Raw genomic sequence first — 25,000 nt, forward strand, 5'->3', positions numbered from 1 at the left:
ATTGGAAAATAAAGAATGTAAAGGATTTTGTTTCATTGTAAAGTATCCGATAATCTATGAATCAGTATGACTTTTATATTGATAGCGATAGGGGGGGGGGGAATGCGATGACGTTGCATATATTCTTCATGTAAGGTAAGTGGCAACAGTCCATTTATAAAAGAGATAACAGTGGTAAGATAAAGATAATGGCATTATGTCTCTTCCTATAGTATTAATGGGAACAATATAAGTAGTGATAAGTGGGATAAAATTATCAGTCACCTATGACAGATAATGAAAGTGATAATAAAGAAAGTTGATAGCGAAAATGATGATGATGTTGTTTAGAATAATGATGATGACAATGATAGTAATTGCTAGTGATGGAAGTCGTAATGTTATTGGTACAAATTATAGTAATGGATATGACGGTTATGAGAATATCAGTAAAATGCTGATGGTAGCATTTCTTATTTACATCTCTCTCTTCTCTCTCTCTCTCTTTCTTTTTTTTCTCTCTCTCTCCCTCTGTATCTCTCTTTCTCTATGTTTCCTTCTATCTCTCTCTCTTTCTCTTTCCCCCCTTCTCTCTTTCTCTTTCCCCCTTCTCTCTTTCTCTCTCCCCCCTCCTTCTCTCTTTCTCTCTCTCGCTCCTTTCACTCTTTCTCTCTCTCGCTCCCTTCACTCTTTCTCTCTATCCTCCTCTATTTCTCCCTCTCCGTCTGTGTGTGTGCGTCTTTCTCCCCCCCCCCCCTCTCTCTGTCTTTCTCCCTCTCTCTATCTCTCTGTCTCTCCCTCTCTGTCTTTCTTCCATTCCTTCTTTCTCTTTCAGTCTTCTCCCTCTCCTTGTCTCTCTTTCTGTCTTCTCCCTCTCCTTCTCTCTCTCTCAGTCTCTCCTTCTCCTTCTCCTTCTCTCTCTCTCTCTCTCTCTCTCTCTCTCTCTCTCTCTCTCTCTCTCTCTCTCTCTCCCTCTCTCTCTCTCTCTCTCTCTCTCTCTCCTTCTCTCCCTTCTTCCCTCCCTCTGCCCCTTCTTCCCTCCCTCTCTCCCTTCTTCCCTCCCTCTCTCCCTTCTTCCCTCCCTCTCTCCCTTCTCCCTTCCCTCCCTCCCTCCCTCCCAACCTCTATTCCTCCCTCCCTCCCTCTCTCTCCCTACCCCCTACCCCCCTCTCCTCCCTCTCTCTCTCTCTCTCTCTTTCTAAAACGGTGTATGAATATGACAGCCGAGAATAATGGAGATTAATTGACAAGAACATTCTAAACATATGAACGTTTATTCCACATTCCACACGTGAACGTAACAGTACACGTAAAGTATCTTAGGAAATGTATTCTGATGATGTTCACAGTGATAATAAAAGTGATGGTAATGATGATGATGATGGAGACGTGGAAAATTATAATAATAATGATAGCAGTGATGATAAGTAACAACAACAATAACAGCAAAATAATGATGATGGTAATGATAATGATAATGATATTAATAATAATAATAATAGTAATAATGATAATTATGATCATGAAAAATAGTGATAATGGTAATGATAATAATGATTATCATGATGATGGCATAATAATGATTAAAGTAATATTTATAACTATAACAATAACAATAATAGTGATAATGATACTAATACTGATAACAACGATAATAGTAATAATAATAATGATGATGATAATTATAATAACAATGGTAGTGGTAATGACAGAAATAATAAAAAATAATGGTAATTATGTTTCGCTTCTTTTTATTATCATCAGTAACATTATTATCATCATCATCATAACTTTGAGGGCGAGGAAAAGAATATTAATGATAATGGTGAAGTGTGTCGTTCCATGAGATCCTGTTCTGCTGTTCTTGCTTGTTCTTGCGGGTTGGTCAGTTCCACTTTTTTCCCCACAGAGGTGTTTGGCGAGGTATTTTTAGCTCAGAGAACCTTATACAGTGTCTGGCTATCTCAATCCGTATCGCCGTTACTGTTATTTGAGGCGTGTGTCGATACGTCACCTTCCTGGGAAAAGTTTAATGAATGGATTTCTTATTGTTTTTGTTTTGGTGGGTGGTGGTCGGTTTTTCCTTCTTTTGTTGCTCCGGTGTTCCAGTGAACGAGTGTCCTGGTTTTAGACCTTGACAAGTCGTGTTTGAAAGATGTTGGATGTTTCAGCATAGTATAGGTGAATGTTTATATATTATAGAGCAATAAAAACACTTTTTTTTAGGTGCATTACAATAACGTGTGTGAGATGCGTTGGATGTTTTAGAATAGTGCAGGTGAATGCTTACATATTACAGAACCATAAAGACAGATTTTTTTTAGATACATTCCAATAACGAAAGGTGCAAACTAACGAGACCTTCTGGCAGCTAGTAAGAAGGGTCCACTTTCTCAGCCTTGATAAACCGTGTTTGAGAGGCGTTGGATGTTTTCGAATAGTGTAGGTGAATGTTTATATATTATAGAGCAATAAAGACATTTTTTAGGTACAGTACATTAAAATAACGTGTTTGAGATACGTTAGATGTTTTAGCATAGTGTAGGTGAATGCTAATATATTATAGAGCAATAAAGACATTTTTTAGGTACATTATAATAACGTGTTTGAGATACGTCAGATGTTTTAGCATAGTGTAGGTGAATGCTAATAAATTATAGAGCAATATGGACATTTTTAGATGCCTCTGAATAACGAAAGGTGCAAACTAAGGAGATATTCTGGTCGCTAGTGAGCAGGGTCCACTTTCTCGCATCGATGCCTGGCGATCCAATAAAAGAACTCGATCAATATGTCTTCTTAGATTTTTAAAGAACCCTCCTGGAACACAATGGCCGTCGGATGTGTAAAGGACAGTGTACACATCGTTACCTTGTAAGATAAGAGACCATTTGGCTCTGCAGCTGGTGTCAAGGGAGCCAGAATGACGTGGACAACAAGCACTTCAGCGCTAATGTTACAAGGCAGTGCTGGGTTCGGCACACCTGTTACAGGTATTCGCGGTACGAAAAACAGGGCGATGATCTCTGCTATCTGTATGTGTGCGTGTCTGTCTCTGCCTCTCATTCTCTCTCTCTCTCTCTCTCTCTGCCTTTCCCTCTCTCTCTCTCTCTCTCTCTCTCTCTCTCTCTCTCTCTCTCTCTCTCTCTCTCTCTCTCTCTCTCTCTCTCTACTCTTTCTCTTACCCTTTCTCTCTCTCTTACTCTTTCTCCTTCTCTTACTCTTTCTCTCTCTCTTGCTCTTTCTCCCTCTCTACTCCTCCCACTCCTCTCTATCTCTCTTTCTTAAAGCTGGGAGCCTTTAACAGTCCCCCTTTTGAATGAAAGCTTTATAGAATGAAAAACTTGATAGAATGGAAAGCTTTATGAAATGGAAGACTTTAGAAAATGAAAAGTTTTATAGAATGGAAAACTTTATAGTCGTAGAATTGTCCTTAGGAAAGTTCCTATACGTCGCTTGATGTATCTTTTTTTGTTAGTTGTTATCTTCCTCTTCTGAAGTTCCACCAATGCCCGTGTCCGATTCCTTGCACGTTTTTACACGAAGGTCGATAAACCATTATACATTGATTTCGTCCGAACGTTCTCCCCGCGCATAACTTTTATCATACTCATTGGTTGCCACGCTCTTCTCTATGCCGCCTTCAGTATTTTGCAAAAAATATGGTCTCGCATCCTAATGACTCTGCCGATGACCAAATAAGGCTGCGCGCGTGGTTTCGACTCGTACTTTGTAGTCTGAGTTGGCTAAGCGGTTCGAGTAATAGCATTGCAGATCACGTCTTGTGCTGTGGCGTCAGGGGGGGGGGGGCATGCTCAGGTACCCCTTCCCGTCCCCTCAGGCAGTCTTAGTAATAGCGGCAGTAGTGGTGATAGAACTAGTAATAGTAATAGGGATGGTAATTATGATGATCTGATGATGATGTGGTGGTGATAATACGATAATGTGATCATGATGTGGTGGTAATGATGATGATGATATGATATGATAATGGTAACCGCAATAATGATAATAGAAAAAAGAAAAAAAAATGTGATAATACTACTAACAATGACCATGATAATATAAATAATAATGGTAATTAATAATTGATAATGGTAAATATTATGGAAAAAGGAATGATGATATAATAATGAAAATAATAATGATAACTATAGTGGTAAAGTGATAATGATGATAACGATAATGATAAGAACAACAATAATAATTGGATAATAATGATAATGCTTATAAACACCAACAGCCATAATCATATTTATAAAATAACAACTGTAATAACAATCATGAAAATAATGATGATCACGAATCATCATTATACTAGTGATTATATAACCTTGTTGAATATTCCAGGGCTATCCCCCCCCCATGATAAATAAATTGAGACGCCGCTATCAGTTGCTAAACCAGTTTCACATATCCGGCATTACTCACCCTGTTTGTTGCGTCATAGCAAAGAGAGTCCAAACGTTTCTGCAGATTCCTGTCTTGGTATCCAATCGCGAGAAAAAAGGATCGAATCATACTTATTGTTAAAAAAAAGAGCATTATAAACGATATGGAATCTTGTCTCGGTATCCAATCGGGAGAGAAAAGGATCGAATCGTATAGTTTAAAAAGAAAAGAAAAAAAGAGCATAACAAGCAATATAGATTCTTGTATTATATCCAATCGTGAGAAAAAAAGGATCGAATCGTACTTATAGTTAAAAAAGAGCATCACAAACGATATAGATTCTTGTATTGTATCCAATCGTGAGAAAAAAAGGATCGAATCGTACTTATAGTTAAAAAAGAGCATTATAAACGATATAGAATCTTGTCTCGGTATCCAATCGGGAGAGAAAAGGATCGAATCGTACTTATAGTTAAAAAAAGAGCATCACAAACGATATAGATTCTTGTATTGTATCCAATCGTGAGAAAAAGGGATCGAATCGTACTTATAGTTAAAAAGAGCATTATAAACGATATAGAATCTTGTCTCGCTATCCAATCGTGAGAAAAAAGGATCGAATCGTACTTATAGTTAAAAAAGAGCATTATAAACGATATAGAATCTTATCTTGGTATCCAATCGGGAGAGAAAAGGATCGAATCGTACTTATAGTTAAAAAAAGAGCATTATAAACGATATAGATTCTTGTATTGTATCCAATCGTGAGAAAAAAAGGATTGAATCGTACTTATAGTTTAAAAAAAAGAGCATTATAAACGATATAGAATCTTGTCTCGGTATCCAATCGGGAGAGAAAAGGATCGGATCGTACTTATAGTTAAAAATGAGCATCACAAACGATATAGAATCTTGTCTTGGTATCCAATCGGGAGAGAAAAGGATCGAATCGTACTTATAGTTAAAAGAGAGCATACCAAACGATATAGATTCTTGTATTGTATCCAATCGTGAGAAAAAAGGATCGAATCGTATTGTTAAAAAAAGAGCATTATAAACGACATAGAATCTTGTCTCGGTATCCAATCGGGAGAGAAAAGGATCGGATCGTACTTGTAGTTTAAAAAAGAGCATCACAAACGATATAGATTCTTGAATTGCATCCAATCGTGAGAAAAAAAAAAGATCGAATCGTACTTATTGTTGAAAAAAGAGCATTATAAACGATATAGATTCTTGTATTGTATCCAATCGTGAGAAAAAAAGGATTGAATCGTAGTTATTGTTAAAAAAAGAGCATTATAAACGACATAGAATCTTGTCTCGGTATCCAATCGGGAGAGAAAAGGATCGAATCGTACTTATAGTTAATAAAGATTGTATCCAATCGTGAGAAAAAAAAAAGATCGAATCGTACTTATAGTTAAAAGAGAGCATTATAAACGATATAGAATCTTGTCTCGGTATCCAATCGGGAGAGAAAAGGATCGAATCGTACTTGTAGTTTAAAAAAGAGCATCACAAACGATATAGATTCTTGTATTGTATCCAATCGTGAGAAAAAAAGGATCGAATCGTATTTATAGTTAAAAAAAGAGCATCACAAACAATATAGATTCTTGTATTGTATCCAATCGTGAGAAAAAGGGATCGAATCGTACTTATTGTTAAAAAAGAGCATTATAAACGATATAGAATCTTGTCTCGGTATCCAATCGGGAGAGAAAAGGATCGAATCGTACTTATAGTTAATAAAGATTGTATCCAATCGTGAGAAAAAAAAAAGATCGAATCGTACTTATAGTTAAAAGAGAGCATTATAAACGATATAGAATCTTGTCTCGCTATCCAATCGGGAGAAAAAAGGATCGAATCGTACTTATTGTTAAAAAAAGGGCATTATAAACGATGTAGAATCTTGTCTCGGTATCCAATCGGGAGAGAAAAGGATCGAATCGTATTTTTAGTTAAAAATGAGCATCACAAACAATATAGATTCTTGTACTGTATTCAATCGTGAGAAAAAGGTATCGAATCGTACTTATTGTTGAAAAAAAGAGCATTATAAACGATATATAATCTTGTCTCGGTATCCAATCGGGAGAGAAAAGGATCGAATCGTACTCTTAGTTAAAAAATGAGCATCACAAACGATATAGATTCTTGTATTGCATCCAATCGTGAGAATAAAGGATCGAATCGTACTTATAGTTAAAAAGTTAAATAATATATAATATATATCAAATATATTAAATATAGTTAAATAAACGATATAGAATCTTGTCTCGGTATCCAATCGGGAGAGAAAAGGATCGAATCGTACTTTTAGTTAAAAAAGATTGTATCCAATCGTGAGAAAAAAAAAAGATCGAATCGTACTTATTGTTAAAAAAAGAGCATTATAAACGATATAGATTCTTGTCTCGGTATCCAATCGGGAGAGAAAAGGATCGAATCGTACTTATGGTTAAAAAAAAGAGCATCACAAACGATATAGATTCTTGTATTGTATCCAATCGAGAGAGAAAAGGATCGAATCGTACTTATTGTTAAAAAATGAGCATCACAAACAATATAGACTCTTGTATTGTGTCCAATCGTGAGAAAAAGGGATCGAATCGTACTTATAGTTCAAAAAGAGCATTATAAACGACATAGAATCTTGTCTCGGTATCCAATCGGGAGAGAAAAGGATCGAATCGTACTTTTAGTTAAAAAATGAGCATCACAAACGATATAGATTCTTGTATTGTATCCAATCGTGAGAAAACAAAGGATCGAATCGTACTTATAGTTAAAAAACATTATAAACGACATAGAATCTTGTCTCGCTATCCAATCGGGAGAGAAAAGGATCGAATCGTACTTTTAGTTAAAAAATGAGCATCACAAACGATATAGATTCTTGTATTGTATCCAATCGTGAGAAAACAAAGGATCGAATCGTACTTATAGTTAAAAAACATTATAAACGACATAGAATCTTGTCTCGCTATCCAATCGGGAGAGAAAAGGATCGAATCGTACTTTTAGTTAAAAAATGAGCATCACAAACGATATAGATTCTTGTATTGTATCCAATCGTGAGAAAACAAAGGATCGAATCGTACTTATAGTTAAAAAACATTATAAACGACATAGAATCTTGTCTCGCTATCCAATCGGGAGAGAAAAGGATCGAATCGTACTTTTAGTTAAAAAATGAGCATCACAAACGATATAGATTCTTGTATTGTATCCAATCGTGAAAAAAAAGATCGAATCGTACTTATAGATAAAAAAGAGAATTATAAACGATATATAATCTTGTCTCGGTATCCAATCGGGAGAGAAAAGGATCGAATCGTACTTTTAGTTAAAAAAAAAAAAAAAGAGCATCACAAACAATATAGATTCTTGTATTGTGAGAAAAAAAGATCGAATAGTACTTATAGTTTAAAAAAGATCATTATAAACGATATAGAATCTTAGTGCTTAGAGTTTCAAAACACGAACATCGCAAAATGTTGTTTTCTAGGAACTGGGAGTAGATTAGGTATATTACAAATGGTATGCCTGGTATGCGAATCCAGAGGGGGTACATGACTAGGCTATATTCCAAAGAGGTACAGCACTGGCCAACGACTGGAGGGCGAAGAAATATATCAGAGAGAGGGGGGGTGGGGGGCGTGCGGGCATTGATTTATCACGACAGGACGAAGGCAGGAAGGAAAAGGGTTGTGGAGAGGGGAGGAAAGGCGTTTGCTTGAGTACAAATAGGAAAGGTTCGGTTTTCCAAGTAACTTACGTTCGTGTTTTGTTAAATTCGTTAAATATAGCCGTGATCCGTTTCCTGTTTCCCAATTCTTTTTAATGCTCTGGTGTAACGTGAAACATGAACTGAATACCTAGTGCAAGGTCAGCCAAAACTGAAATATATGAATTTTTAAACAGATGAACACTAGGGGGAAATTTGCACATCAGGAAAGGGAGGGATCGGATATGAAAGCAACTTGCAACACTGCAACCGGAGAGGAACCCAAAGATACTGAGACAGACAGACCACCGATGTATCTAAAGGAAGGCGATTTGATAGTTCTAACCATCTCCAAGCGTCACAAATGAGGTAGTTGTATGCACTTTTATCTTACGATGAGAGACAACGTAATGAGGTAGTTGTAGGCACTTTAATCTTGCGATGAGAGACAACGTAATTTTCCGTTATTTACGAGAGGGAGTTGGTAACTTATAACGAACGATCAACAATGATCTCGTTATGAAGTAGAATATTTAGCAAGGTGCTTATGATATTCTAGCCCATTTTAATGATATATTTTTCTTGTTTTATATTCCACGTGGGTGTGGCCTTGGTCTGCGATACTGTACTGTCAACATGATTTTGCCTTAAAAGACCAATTAAAACTATCAATACCGGTGATTCTTTTATAACAAACTGAAAAGTTTGTTTGACACTTTTGTAAATCATTGTCGAATAAATATAGAACAGAACGGTGATATCTGAATCAACAATTTCTTATCACCATTTTTTTTTCTTCTTTTTTTTTTGTCCTCACGCCAACACTTGTTCATTGTTCATATCTGCCACGAACCGCACGCTACAAGTTACGCGTTAAAACCCGCTAGAACTCGCTACTCCCTATCGGCGGATAACATCACCAAACATCTTAAATAAATAAGATAAAATGATAAATTACTTAAAAAAAAAAAAAAATGAAATCGTATGTGAAGCGGTGTCCGTGGTCTCATTTTGTGTGGATGGTTAATAAGGAAAAATTATGCATTTTCAGCGTTGCGGGAGGCGCTGTTTATTATCCTGGTAGTTTTCAAATTAGGTAGTAAGGATACTAAACAAGTAGTTTCCGCAATCGTGCAGTAATCTACTTCCGTAATTGCGAAAGCAGATGTGGCACTCATAACGTGGCGCACCTTATACCACACATCAAACATGAAATCTAGTCGGCATACAAATACCCACACATTTCTTCCGCCTTTTACTTAACGTGTTCAACACTTCAAAATTTCTGCCAAACTTGCCATCCACGCCCATCGGAGCTCGAGGCAAGCCGGTACCTGCGACAGTGCTTGTGGGAAGTCAAGGGAAGTGCAACGACGGTAATCTAAATGTTACATCGTGTTAACCAGCCCTGACAAGATTCGCCCCTAGCGAGTCAACTCTGTACTCTGCCAGGTGGCCGCCGTCGCTCTAGCAGGTGCCCCCTTTTTGCAGTAGTCATCTGGAGGAATAAAGAAGGAGAAGAAGAGAAGAGAACACCTCAGAACAGAAGTCGAACTACGCTCCTCATTGCACACCGGCGCCCTTGAGAGATACACTGGTTGCGCCACCATAAGCTTCGAAGAGGCGAGGTCCGAGTAAAAGTGGAACTAGCAATCAACAGCGTCAGATCCTGTGCATAAAAGGAGAACGAGGTTTTTAGATAAACGTACCATCAAATGAGCGTAAAATCATTATATGTACCGATAAAAACTCGATTGTTCGTTTGTGCTGATTTTTATTTTAACCCCATTATGCATATCTCCTTTTTAGTACCACGTTTAGTAGTGACGAGAGTAGTGGCCGTCGTAGAGTTTATGCTAAAGATAAGAGAACTGAAGTCAATAAAATCATCAACTTTAGCTAAAAAACTCAGACGGTCTGAACATGGCAGTGAAGATGCCACAGTATGGCACTTGTGGATGATCTTATCATTGTTGGATAATATTTTTGCCACCATTACTGGATGATAACTTTTACTACCTTTGTTGGATACCGGTTTTTCCTACCGCCAGTGTCATTATTTTTCATTTCTGAACACTAGGAAATTCCTGGTTCTTTATGCAAATGTAGAGCATATATTAGTGAAGTAAAAGGGCTATTTAGTCAAGGAAATATCCTCCTTAGTATTGCGGACACTTTTCTAGACAGCTGTGTCCCAAATGAAGGATGTGATGATGTGGTTTATAATGGATATTTTGCTTCATTTTGTAAAACATGATTTTCACAGTACCTACACAATAAACAGTATTTATTTTCGGCAACAACACATATCGAAACGAACAATGTCATTCTGCCTCCGTTTTGTTAAGCAGTCTCCAAACCTTGACGTCCTAAAATATAGTACAAATGCAAAAAATACTAACAGCACGGATGGAGGCATTTAAAAGTGCCGTGTAAGATGAAGGTGTTTGTGGTTGTTGCAGGAGCGAGAAGTCTTCACCTGCAATCGTTAAGTTTTATTCTTGCAACTGTCATCGTTGGGTTTAGAACTCTAGAGGTCTCCCAAGTGCTTCAAAAATAAAGATAAATAAAAAATGAATAAATATAAAACGAAATACCATCTTTCTCCTTATGAATTTTCGTTTATCTGTCGTTTTTTTCCAGTATAGTACGTGTCTGATACCATGGTCCACGAGAGATGTTAAGTTATTGAAATGAAGAGTATGCATTTCCAGCTGCATCGTCCTTAAAGTTTACAAGATATGCACGTGTTCTTTAAGCTTTAAATGGTTGTTTCTAGTGTGTAAGCAAATACCATATTACAGTTTTCAATGCCAGTGATGATCTATGAATACAAGAGGACAATGCCACTACTACGAAATTTACCTTAATGGACCTTAATATCCGCACGGCTAATAGCTCAATTTATTTACAGTAATCCAAAAACAAACAAACAAACACACGACAAAAAAACATGGACCGAAACCATTTTTTTCCTCAATGGTCCTACAATGCTGTCGAAAGTAACAATGGTGTCAAAAACGACGATTGAAACTTTCCCTTTGATGCAGGATTGTGTCAACCGTCCCGCATAAAATGCATGATATAAACCCCAAGATCAAAGGAAGGTGACTGGCATGTTCCATAGCGCTGCAAATTATTCTTTAAAATCACACCACTTACGTCAAAACGGCTGACCAAAGATACAATTGAAACACACCAATTTTCTATCATGATCGTGGATTACGCGTGGTTATGTTATCCTTCGCAGACAGTGCTTCAAATCGATTGCAAGGAGGAGACCAAGCATGGCGGCGCAGACTGTAAACACATGTCTAATTTAACCTTTTATCGACATTTCAACGTGCCCTCTGGTGATCACGCTTCCTTGCAATGAACCACTGAAATCCGGAACCATAATAGTTGTTGAGGTTCTCGGTTCGGGTCATTGAATCGAAGCCTTTGACGAACCGGTATGAGTTGGCTCTTTTCACATTCGAGTGTGACAGGGGTACCATTGCCAGCTCTGGACTATGACTCTTAAAAAAGGCCTTGTTTATGGATCATTAATGACTGTCTATGCTGGTGCCTTTCGAAATTGCCCGCTATTTTTATTCTTTCTTGATAGTTGGCTTTGATCCGTTTCTGTTTTATTTTACTCGTTCGTTTTTAAGTTCGTTTCCCCCTCTGTATTCATGCGCGTGTTCGTTTCTCTGTATGCTTTCCCATATTTCGGTGTTTCGTTCCTCATTCCTATCTCTCTGTTCATCTCCTGCTTCATCAGTCTATTTCTGTAATTTATTCATTCTCTGTCTCTCTCCTCTTTGATATTCATCTCTATCGTGTCTCTTTGTTATTCTCCTATCTAATGATCGGTTTTCTCTTTATCATCGAAGTTCTCCATCTCTATCGATGTTTTCCCGCATTGCGCCTTCCCCTTTATCTCTTTATCACCCACTTCTCTCGAATATGATTCAACTTTCAACATATTCCTCTGTCTTTCAACCTTTCCCAACCCTTCCCTTATGAGTGTTATCTTAAGCAATGTTCCATTCACGTGGGGTTGCCAATGACTATAAATTACGTTCATTATTCTTACTACAGATCCTATACGCCTTGCAATCAAAGGTCCCTTCTCGAAAACACTTGAAGGCGAAAAAGAAGAAAGAATACGAAGAAACGGAACGTCCCTGAGTGTCTCAGCAAATGCCAACAAGTTTCTCTCGGACTGTGCAAGAGAGCGTCGAACGAATCTGGACACTTCCAGCTGTGGCCCCGCTTTGTATAGCGAGTCATTGCACTCTTACGCCGAGGTACATCGACGTACACTCGCCGCGTCATAAGGTTTTGAGATCGAATAAAGACTTTTAGAGAATCGGAGCAATGGAAATACAACGAATAAAAGATAATAGAAACGGAACGATGGAAATACAAGCAAAGGATAATAAATGATGGATAAGCAGTAGAGGGGGAGATGTTTATTTCAGAGAGAGGGAGATTTGTTTTCATCTTGTTTAACAAACTTTCTGGCGCCGAACGTCTGATAGCTTAATCGTGATGAATAATAACTCCATTGTGAAGAATAATAGTACTGCAATTGAGGAAGGGGCGGGGAAGGGAAAGCAAATACGAAAACGTACTTAGAAAACCCCCAGGATTTCACCGTCAGTCAGATCCACGTCTCCTGACACACCTGATTAAGATTCTAGTTTTAACCGAAACGTTCTACGCACTCCTGTTGTACGAACCCATTGTGTCGCTTCTCTCTCTGTCGTTTCTATTTTTGCTGGTAAATGCCGGATGACGCGATGTGAAAGAGGGGAGGAAAAGCGGAAAAAAGCAGACACGGACGCAGCGAGGAAAAAGTCAGAACAGGAAAACAAGAGCGGTGTGTCCTGTCGAGAGGGAAGGGAAGGGTGTAGAGAGAAAGAGAGAGAGAAAAAAAACAGTATGGGGAGGAGGAAGAGCGGGGGAGCGGAGCATGAGATCGAGTTTGGGGAGGAAGACAGGAGAGCGAGGTGGGTGTGGCGGGAGAGGGCAGAGGCGGGGAGGTGGGGGAGGGAGTGGGGGTCAGAGAGCGGAGTCCGGGTGTCCGCCTCGGCTGCTGCGTCACGTCCTGCTCCGCCTCTCCTCGACTCTGGGACTTCAGGAAGGTCTTCTCATGGAAAAAAGAGGGAAAAATGTCACCTTTATGAAGCCAGGATTCAAGCTGGATGGAGGGGGGTTCAGACTCCACCTGAATCCGGCTTATTTACTCACCTGCGCCAGTGGGGCGGAGGAAGGGGGGGAGGGAGAGGAAGAGGGAGAGGCAACGCGGGAGAAAAAGGGGGGTAGGGGGGGTGGAGGAAGGACGGGAGTTGTCTGGTGCATTTTTACTTAACAGTTTAACCTTTGAGGGAGTTGGGGATGCCGCCCAGGTGAGATATTTCTCAGTTTGTTCATGATATCCGTCGTTACCGTAGCTTTTACTCAGACTTCCATTCCGTTCACCTGCCCCTCTGTCGTTTCGTGCGGTTCTGCTCTTATTTCGCCGCAGGAAAGCAACTGGACGAGCTTTTCCACCCAACATGCGCACATTCACTCACTCACTCCGTTTCGGATTCGTTATTTTTTCAGCAAGATGCCCCGCCAGTCACTTCAGAACACTGCCCACGGGTTGCGTCATCACATGGAGTGTCGTAAGCTCAATCAATACCTGCATCCGGTTATCCCCCCCCCCCCCCGCGTGGCGTTTTACTGGGCTGAGCGTACACGCACTACCTTTCCGCGGGCCATGAGGTGCCTTGTGGCCGACCCCTGCGCACTTGGGGGATCGTAATTCCACCCCCGGCGCAAGGAGACCTACGAGGAGAGCGCCCGTGCCCGGCAGGATGTCGTGGGCGGGCGCACAACACTGCATGACCTTTATCCTAATCCTGTAAAGTGTCGGCGACGCCCATGTCTCTCTCCTGCGTGCGTCCCAGCCAGCTCCTTCATCCTGAGCAAGCATAAGCGCGAGGGGCTGACCCCACCCCCACCCCCACCCCCTCTGCTTTGTACCAACATCCTGTCCTATCCTTGGGCAACAATTTATGCAGAGCTTTGTTTCGTGTCCGCGAACTAACCTAACTCAAGGTGCCGACGTTTTATGCAGTCGGCTTTTATATGAGGTACAATGTAAAGGATCTTAGTAGTCTCCTTTTTAATAGCTTCGTACCAAAGAGGCTCGTTGTGAAATCCAACTGATTACAAACTGAACTATATATGTGTGTGTGTGTGTGTGCGTGTATACATACATACATACATACATACATACATAATATATATATATATATATATATATATATATATATATATATATATATATATATATATATATATTATATATATATATCGATGCTGAAATCGCATGGCAATTCTCATCGATTGGCCGTCATGCAGATGGCTTTCGGTGTGGAACCAAGGATGATTTCACTGGACAAGCTCTTCCTGCAACGCGAGAGGGAGACGAGGGAGCGAAGCTCGGGTTTGCCCCACTTCCACCGTGGCCGGCTTGGAAGTACACCTGTATCGTCCTTATGGAATCGGCCCCGATTTTGTGCGTGCGTTCGCCGATCTTTCTAGATGCAGCAGACTGAGCGCTTAGTTCGCGAAGTCGGAATACGCGAACGGGGCTCACTACGGGCATCACATGACCTTTAAGTTTCGATGTGCTTTCGTTTACATCGCATGAAGCATGCGCCGGAAGTGATATTTTCCAGTGATTGTTGCAACATTTTCCTCTTTGCCCACCGCCCCTTCAAAAACGTTGCCAGTTGACAATAATAAATGTATTTATTTCTCCACAGTCACCCGCCATTCGGTTAAAACCAGTATAAAGAAATCTTCTACTATTTTTCTATTTTACTTTTGAAGTAATCTCAGTTTCTAAATTGCTTTACCCGGCGTCAAATCTTATGTCAAAATGTAGCAACACATTGCAACACAATAGTTCAGTTGTGCCTCCGCCCGCTTACGTCATATAACCATGACGTCATTTGTTTCGGATTTTCACATTTTCTATGATGCTAACGTTACCCTAGGCAGGGAAGCTAATGTAATTCTCCCGTCAGTTTATCTCGAAGCACAATCATATTCACATTTAGGACAAACATATATCCATCACTTAGACTTAAATCTAACGATCGGCATCAGTTATATGCCTGCGCCTCCAAGAGGAATTCTCTCCCTCCCGCTCGCCACATATTCCGGAAGGAAGTTGCACCCAGTTTATTTCGGCTCCTTTTTTTCCTGGAAAGGAGGCGTTGTTCCAGGGATAAAGGATAAGCATCCTTTGTATCCACCGGCCAGGATATTGTGAGTTATATATACAAATGATGCAACGACACGTGAGCCATTTGAGTTACTTTATATCTAACGACAATCCTTTTGCCAAATACCTCAACTATCTTCGAACAAAATCTGCAAATCACTTTGCCTGACACGAGCTTGTAAAAAAAGGTCTGTGACAGTGACTGCACAAGGTCACATTGCAAGCACACGGCTGAAAGGAGAATGAGGATATATCTGGTAATTAGGCGCAGAGTGGGTCGTCATTAATTATGATGCCCAATGCGATTAGAAAAAATCTTGTCTGAACCATGTTCACGAACAAATTATATCTGGCCAGGGAATTAGTAATATTGTCTTTACGAAGTCAATATATTCCTTTATTAGAATAAATAGAGTGTAACGAAGCCACATTCCAAAAGTCTGTACAATGACAAGAGGTTTTGCTCTAAATCAGCTTTATAATTTACACAGCAAAGCAATATAAATAATAAATAATTAATTCACTTTAGTGTTAATATAAATGCGAACCGACTGGCCGATGTGGCAATTTGATATAAATAAGATAAATCACAAATGGTTATTGCTTTATCCGTGTTCGCAAAATCGCATATCAACCAAAAATTCACAAAATTAAACTCCCCAGCACCTCGCGCATAATCACAAACGAAAAAAAAAACTTTTTTTCTGTTTCACAAAGTCGTTTATCTATGTATCCGGCATCAGCACTTCGTTTCGAGTATTACGTAAATGTAAATTCTTATGATTTGCATATCATAACTGCCCAACAACAACAACAACAAAAATATCCACGTCATATATTCTATCACATGAAAATTTTCCATGAACATTTCCCTGACATCACTCGCTCCCAAAGTCCGTACACTCTCCGCCATCAAATCGCACACAAACACTCTCTCTCGCTCTCGAAATGAAAATAAGGACTCCCCGAGCAGACCACGACAGCCAGGCATCTTGCGAGGTAATGGCCCTAATAAGTGGCCAGCCTCAGTCGTGGCTCCTAAGACCACGTTCCCATTTCGAAAATTCGCGCCATCTTCCTTCGGCGCAAAGAAAACGTGTCGGTTTGTAATCCCCCGCGCGATTGGCCCGCTGCCTTCCCCGTGGGCCAATCAGCGACGCCGATTTAACGCGGGAAGACGATCCATGCTTCTGGTGTAGAAACATCTTACAAAGAAAAACACCAATAATGTCCATAAACCTACCTCCCCAGCCTCTATTCCTACAGCACGACCGAGCCCCACCGAGCCAGAGAGCGAAACCCCCTGGCCCTAAGTCAGAAAAGGGGCGCCGGGGCCTCGCGAAGGGCAAATAAAGCGCGAAAATAGGCGAGAGAGCTCCCTCACGCGATCCGGTTTGAACCAGTTTCAAACCGAACTTCTCATGGCCTATGGATTGAACGCCTTAACGCAGCGGGACACGTTATCCCTCTCTCTCTCCTATTTTCATGGCCGCACACGCTCCCGGGCGATGTACTTAGTTGTCGTAAGCTAGGAATAACCGCCGGTGAATGTCCCAGACCGAGAGATTGAGGAGGAATTAGACGAGAGAGAAAGGTAAGTCAATGGCGGGGTCCGCGTTGCACGAGTTGAACAGGAATGTCGGGGAAGGTTTTCTTTTCGTTGATTTTTCCGGTATTTTCCCGATCCTCCTCGCCTGTGAACCCTCCCAGTTGGACTTGAGCTTCTGAACCACGCGGATCGTAGTGCCAGGGCGCCTCAAATAATCGCAGATAAACGTATTTCGAGTGCAAATGAAGGCGACTTTTCACCTTAGTGGAAAATAAAGTGCACGTGAGACCTGCGACTTTTTTTTTTATTTTTTTTTTCCTCGGATTTATATTTTCCTCCCAAAGTCTTCGATAGAACGGGTCAACCTCCTCCTCTTTGTTCTTCAGTGCAGTGAAGAAGATGGTAAATAACATATTTTTGATTATTTTTTCCAATGGAGATAGGCCTACCTACGTATTTTTTTCCCCCCGGAATAAGTTACGCAAATTTTTGGATTTATTTTTGGGATTTTTTGAAACTTACTTTCTAGGGTTTCATGGGATGGGAAGGGCACTGTTCATGAATATTGTATTTTGTGTCATGTTGAATTTATAATTTTGGTTTCTTAAATATCCCAAATTTTTATCCCATGAGGGCAAGACGGGGATATTTAGGGAGTTTATTTACGTTTTTCTAAGCCAAGTCGTAGGCCTTTGGATATGTTTTGTGAAGAGGAAGGTGCTTATTTCATTAATAGGGTAGATTTTTCTTCATTCCGTGAATTAGGTGATGTGTGTGAATATGGTGAATTTTTTCTCGGTTTCTTTTGATTTATGAGATGCATTAGCATCTATTATTTAAGATATTAGTGGTTTTTATTCACTAATTGAGTGTGTGCATGAGAGAAGTGGAAAGAAAATATTGTTACGAGAGGAAATCCTTGATGGAGTGAGTGTCTGGAAGTGATTGAGTGCGGAGAAGTGCGCCTGGATTCGAAGATGTAAGAATTAGTGCTTTTGTGTTAAAGTGAGGTGGCGCTAGTGTTGGAAAAAAGCCAATGATTATGAAAGTTGTGTGCCGTGAATTATACTATGCGTGCATCGTGTTAGTTGTGGTGAAAATGAGTGGAAAAGTGGCCTGGCTGTGAGAGAGAAAATAAAAGGAGAAAGGTGCAAGGAAAGGCAGTCTGAGATTGGATTACCCGAAGGAGAGTTCTTGCCGTTACCTCCCCGTGTGTTTGAAGAAGTTTGCGTGCATTGTTGTGAGTGAATCGAGTGAATCTAAAAGCATTACGAATGGAGTGTTAATCCATTTCTCATTTTAGAAAAGAGTCAGAGATCTTTAAAGCCAGTATATTACGAAAATCATATACTTTTTAATGCCAGTATAGCAAATATAGATACTCTGGAGAATGTAAAGTGATCTATGGAGCTGCTATTATGTGATTATCCTATTTGCCGGATCACCCGAGGCATAAGTAACGAGATGCCTCATTTATGGTATAAGTAAATGGTGAGGCCTGCATTCTAAGTGTGTTCTTGAGGAAAAAACCCAGTTGTAAGACATGGTGCAATGTATCTCAAGGTAAAGTGCTTTCCTGTGTTAATCTTCAAGTTGATGTTGCATGCTTGAGAAACTCCCATGCAGGATTCTTTGCTTTCCCTTTATTTTTAACAAAATGCTCCCTCTAGATTTTGATACTGATAAAGGGTTGGGATTAGAATAGGAAAAAGCTTTGGAACAAGATGAGATTGAATTAGCAAAGCATGTGGTGACTAAGAGATGCACATGGGATTCCCCCCTCTTGTGTCATGAGTGAGTGTTTTTTGTGTATTTTTGTTTCCTGATGTTTAGTGGAGTCCTCGTTTTGTTTTTGAAACGACCTTGAGAAATGCTACGTTGGGTGTTGAGGCAGGATTTTGGGATAGGTCACTTATTGATTTGGCTTTGGGTTTGTTCTTTCATCTTCTGTCTGCTGCCTTTTTTGTGCGTCTTCAGTTTTTCTTACTTTTGCTTTTTTTATTGTTTGGCTTATCAGTCTCTTTGTTAATCTATTTCTCTTCATTTTTATCCATCTGTGTCTCTTCCTTCTCCTCCTTTTATCTTCTTCTGTTTCTCCTCCTTTCATCTTCTTCTGTTTCTCCTCTTTTATAACTCTTGTGTTGGTGGTTTTGGTTATTCCTTCTTTTTCTTCCTCTGTTTCTTTTTTGTCTTCTTATTCTGTTTCTTCTTCTTCTTGTTCTTCTTTTTCTTTCTTCTTCTCCTTCTGTTTTTTTCTTCTTCTGTGTCTTCTTCTCCTTCTTCGTCTGTTTCTTCTTCTGCTTCTGTTTCTTCTTCTGCTTTTGTTTCTTCTTCCTCTTCTGTTTCTTCTTCTTCTGTTTCTCCTTCTTCTTCTTCTGTTTCTTCTTCTCCTCCTTCTTCTGTTTCTTCTTCTCCTTCTTCTTCTCCTTCTTCTTCTGTTTCTTCTTCTCCTTCTTCTGTTTCTTCTTCTCCTTCTTCTGTTTCTTCTTCTCCTTCTTCTGTTTCTTCTTCTTCTTCTTTTCCTTCTTCTGTTTCTTCTTTTCCTTCTGTTTCTTCTTTTCCTTCTTCTGTTTCTTCTCCTCCTCCTCCTGTTCTTCTTCTTCTTCTTCTTCTTCTTCTTCTACTTCTTTTTCATCTGATGTTTCTTATTATTATTATTATTATTATTATTATTATTATTATTATTATTATTATTATTATTATTATTCTGTTTCTTCTTTTTCTTCTCCTTTTTTCCCACCTCCTCCGTTCTCCTCCCCCTTCTCCATTTTCCTCCTCCTACTTTTTCATCCTCCTTTTCTCCCTCCACTTCCAACTGTTCACCATCTCTTTCTTTCTTCTCCATCTACCTAATTTTATTATTTTGTATATGTGGCATTACAAGGGAAAAATGCTAATTTCAGATGTATTTTCAGAATGAGCTAATATATGTGATAGGAGAACACCTGAAGTTGTGATTAATATTGCCACACACCCCACCAGATCCCCTGCTGTGTACTCACAGGAGGAAGAGGTTTCATGTAGGAACAGCGTCTAAAGATCACGCTGTTAGAGCTTCTTGTTGGGAGGTTCGGAAGTGGGAGACGGGATGTGAATCCCTGGATTTAGCTCATTCATCCTTTGGGGCTTAATTGACATGCAACAAAATGGACAGGATAGTAAAATTATCATTTTTGTGATAATTGAGCCAAAGAACTTCATATGCTGAAATCATTGGGAGTATATTTGCTGTTGGAGAATAGATGAAGCATTTAATAGACATAGTTTTAATCCATTAGTAAGCCTAGTGACTGCTACTGGTGTTGATACTTTTAATATTATTTATCAATATAGCACACAGAAAGAAATGTGGCATGTCAGAATCTCATCTTGTCAGTCCATTCATTTTTTAGGAAATACCATTTATGTGCCTGATAGTGCGAAGTGTTATACAACTTGTATCATATAATATTTTTATGACAAATATTGAAAAATAGTGAGCATTTTTCAATATTTAGAGCAAAACATGTGATTTTGGGACCTCACAAAAAAAGATACCAGGTTAGGTTGACATTAGTATTAATTTGAGATTATTTTAACCCCCTTACACAAAGAGATACATAATGCCAGGAGATGACTGGATTCCTTTTCCTTTTCACTGATGGCATGTGCGATGAGCCTTTTCAGAGATATGTCCTCTAGACTGTTGCTCGACTTTTTGGCTCTAACTGCAGTGGTTAAGGAGTTATGTTCTTTTAAGGTTGATTGAAAGTCAGTTTCTAGCCATATTCACTGGGAAATTGTTTCATGGAGATCTTAGAGTGTGAGGAAATTATATTTTACACATATATCTAATTATTCCCTTGTGCGGCCGATTGTGTGGGTCCCAGTGCGTATCCAGTAAGGTGTACAAAGCGTCTGTTGGCATTGGGTTCCCAAATAGTGTGTTTTGTCTGAATATTGTAACATGTGTTTATAAGGGAGTACTTTGGTGTGGGTTTGTTTACAGCTTTTGATCTTTTATCATCACCATTAATAATACATTCCAAAATCTTTGCAAGAGATGCATTGGCATTTATTACAGATTTGTAGTAACATAAGAGTAAATGTTGTTTTTTCTCCGAGATATTTGCCATAATGAAAGTAAAGTTAGAATAGATTAAGATGGATTAACTAGCTATGGTTGATTAGCAAAGTTGTAAACAAATAGTTATTCAATTTTCAGCCTTTAGTCAAGTAAACATAACCAGAACAGAGTATATAGTAATAGGAAAGAAACGGAGAACTAGTTGTGTGACATTTGTGATCTGTTGTTGTTGTTTTACAACCGTGTTAATATCAAAACCCCAGCTTACACAGAACTATGCAGAAATTTAATGAAATTTGATTTAGTAAGAAACCTTATTGATTTTCCAGTACCTTGGTATCTTCATTTTGATATAAGACACCGTGATCCTTGTGTTAAAGCTGTTATTAAGCATTTTATTTAAATTTTATATGTAACATGGTAGCAAAGTCACTTGTTCATAATTATTTTATTCATATTTATTTTAGTGCCATGACATATTTATGTAAATCTTTTCCATAAAACCTTACATATTGTAAATTTTTCCAGATTGAAAAAATGAGTTTGACAGTAGAAGCTTCCAAACTCCTAGATTTCAACCAGAAACTAGACATACCCCTTCTAGATAATGTAATTGGGTGTATGTACAATGGTATCGGAGAACAGGTAAGAGTATGCAGTGTGTCGTAACTTGAATATGTAATAGAAAGTGGGCTCTTGATGTTTTACATTGTTAATCTAACTGGAGGGATGTAATTTAATGTCTTACATAACCCTTACAGCAAAGGATAGCCCAAGAGGTTCTCACTACACTGAAAGAACATCCAGATGCTTGGACACGGGTTGATGCTATTCTGGAGTATTCCCAGAACCAACAGACAAAGTACTATGCACTACAGATCTTGGAACAGGTCATCAATACAAGATGGAAGGTGCTTCCTCGTGATCAATGTGAAGGTTTGTTGTCGTATTCTTTTCACCTTGAATATCAAAGGGTTTATTGTACTAGTTTCCAGGCTCATAAATTAGTCTCGGTTAACCTTAGACATTGTGAAAATACTTTGACCTCTTTTTTAGTTCATGATACAGCAGCTTTTTAGGGAGCTTTCATGCAATAAATGCTCTTTTTCTTCATTTGATTGTGCCGGCATTTAAAAAATGAATTTGAATATAATGGTACATATTTATCTGTTCATAGCTTTAAAAGAGCTATATATTGCTTATATCATCAGCTGATCAAATTGTGTATGCTACAACAGGGAAATATTTCATAAAGTGTAGGATAAGTTATGTGATGCATTTAATATTTAGTGGTAAGTGTATACAATATGCTGTGAAAGTATCAAGTAACGAAAGAGATTCCTTGTGTGATATTTACCGGTGATACTACTTTCAATTCAAAATTGACTTGCTCTATTTTTATTGAAATTATAATTATGAAAGAGAAAATAAGTTCTTTTGATATTATAAACCTTTTTTTATAAGAAATCAGTATCCAGCAGTGTCTCATCACTTGCTTTTTAAAGGTTTTTATATGCTTAAAAACTTTAAATTTTAAGCCACTGATGTTGAAATTTGCTATAAGCCACATGTGTCTTGAATCAGTTTGATGTATCATCATTACGGTGAAGTACATGTACATTTATAATATATTGCTAAATGTTGAAAGTAATAACTGCAAACTGCCTGTTTCTTTTGGTATTTACTATTTACTATTTGTTTTTTAGTGTATAATATTTGTTAAGTAATTACGAGAAAGTTCATTCCTACCTTTAAAACTGTAAGCATCTCTTAAAGAATTATCATTATCTAAAGCTATCTTGATAATGACTTGCAGCATTACATTTAGAATGTTTGTCTTGTGTATATATATTCTGATGTCTTATCTGCTGCTATTAGCAAATCACTAATTTATTTTGTGTGTAGTCATTTTATTTATTTACTTATTTTGTATTCAATTGATGACATGTTCATCTCAAGTTGCTTCATGAGTTTTTTCTTGCAGGTATAAAAAAATATATCGTCAATGTCATCATCAAATTGTCGAGCACACCAGAGTCCCTGGAAAGGGAAAAGGTTTACTTGAATAAACTCAACATGATTCTGGTACAGGTAAGTAAAGTGTTATACAGTCCTCAACTAATATGTTAATCACTTTCCACCGGCTAGAATGAATGTACATGCCAAGGCTATTGTGGACAAAGTAGCAGGTGGCATCAGATATGACCATTGCCATGCTGTCATCTCATTGGACAGACTTTGGTTTTCTCTTATAGTAGCGTTATCATTTCTGTGGTAAGATTTTCAGCCATAGCACCTAAAGTGAAAGTAAAGCTTCAAAAACTTTTTTTTTATATATATATATATATAATTGGTGCCTAATGTCTGCAAACTACTGAATGAGCCTGTCGCATATAAATGGGAAAACTGTCAATGAACGCCAATATACTAGCAACCATAGGTTAATACATTCCTAGGGATTCATTAAGCCTCGTCCCTGTCTCATAGTAGAAGTACTCCATAATCTTGAGACATATTGGATGAATTGAAATTTTGATGTAGAAGAAAACCTCCAATATCTATTTTGACAGTTTGATTTCGGATTGTCATATAAAGTACCAATAGGATGATAGTTATGCTGACATTCAAAAAGATAAGATTGATAAAATGAGTCAAGTAGAGTACCTGTGAGTGCTAAATTATTGGTATTACTATTTTATTTACTCATATTTATTACTGTTATTACTGTGTGGCATTTAGTTTTTGTAACTTTTCTATTTGATCACTACTTGTAGGAGTTTTTAATCTAGTATGTTGCTCATATGTTTTCCTCTATAGCAGAGGTGTTTAATGCAAAATCCTTTGTGGGCCAATTTTCCCTTCAGCTACCATCTTGGGGCTAACAGAGGTTCATACCTGGTTTCCTAGGATAAGGTTACTAAAACTGGTATTATTTACTCGTACGTTTATTATGCTTGTCACATTTTAAAACGCAATACATGCTCATTTTATATAAGGCAATATTTTCCTTCTTGGTGATCATAATTTCTCAGGCTAATAATTCTTCTTGCCCCTTGTAGGCATGTATGTATAAGCATCCCAGGGGACACGATAAGCTTGTAAACCATGAGTATGACACCCCTGGGCTATTTCATTTATTACAAAAATACAACAATGATATAAAAGAAACATAAGAGTTAGGGATAATCTTAAAAGACGGAGAACCTGCTTAACCCACTCATGCCGGGTGTCACATATATGAGACACCGGAAAAAATAAACATTGCTGGGCGTCCCACCAGTGTGACGCTGTATCGGGGTTGCGCTCCGACACAGCAGCGGTGCGCGGCCGGGCGGGCAGACACTCTGGGGAAGTTCCGCCTGGAATATTATTATTTTGGCTACAAATTGTACCCGGCGTGAGTGGGTTAACCCAATCATGCCGGGTTAAGCACTCCGCGCGTCCTGCCAGTGTGACGCTGTGTCGGGGTCGCGCTCCGGCTCAGCAGCGGGCCGCGGCCAGCGGGAGGACAGACTCCAGGGAAGCTCCGCCTGCTGATTTTTGCAGACACCCTGATTTTTTAATTTGGCTTCAAATTGTACCCGGCATGAGTTGGTTAATTAACCCAATGGATCTGGTTGCATCAAGGGATTCATTGTGCCAAAAATACAGGGAGTAGTTTACAAAAGTAGCCAACATCCTGGGCATGTAGCATGTAGGCCGGGCTCGTGGAAACAACTATGAGTGGTGACAAGACTCAGTGCCTCCCCTTTGCAGTTATTTTGTTTAAACTTATTTTAGCTTTTTTGCCATTTTCCAATGTCCATATTTGTCTTTTGATTTACTTTATCCAGATTGTAATAGCTTATTTTCTTTGCATAGACTCCCATCATCTCTCCATGAAATAGATAACTTGGTGCAAGAAAAAGAAAAATTGGAACATTGGATTATTTGTATCATATATCTTGTGTTTTCATAATTTTCAATTTTCCGTAATACAACCTGTGTGTCCGGTCACAGCTACCAGTA

General features: G+C 38.7%; 1 protein-coding gene across 5 annotated transcripts in view; it reads left to right on the top strand.

The window, feature by feature from the left end:
* The window catches only part of emb (exportin-1 emb), a 51,661-nt gene that overhangs the window by 2,189 nt on the left and 24,472 nt on the right, over positions 1-25,000 (top strand). The window contains exons 1-4 of one of the 5 annotated variants that reach the window (XM_070138298.1): positions 13,444-13,503; positions 21,521-21,637; positions 21,754-21,928; positions 22,977-23,083. In XM_070138298.1, the coding sequence (XP_069994399.1) occupies positions 21,530-21,637; positions 21,754-21,928; positions 22,977-23,083 (390 nt within the window). In that variant the 5' untranslated portion in view covers positions 13,444-13,503; positions 21,521-21,529. The other 4 variants (XM_070138296.1, XM_070138295.1, XM_070138297.1 and 1 more) reach the window with 4 other exon arrangements.

The sequence above is a fragment of the Penaeus vannamei genome, chromosome 24, assembly GCF_042767895.1.
Source record: "Penaeus vannamei isolate JL-2024 chromosome 24, ASM4276789v1, whole genome shotgun sequence".
Classification (NCBI taxonomy): domain Eukaryota; kingdom Metazoa; phylum Arthropoda; class Malacostraca; order Decapoda; family Penaeidae; genus Penaeus; species Penaeus vannamei.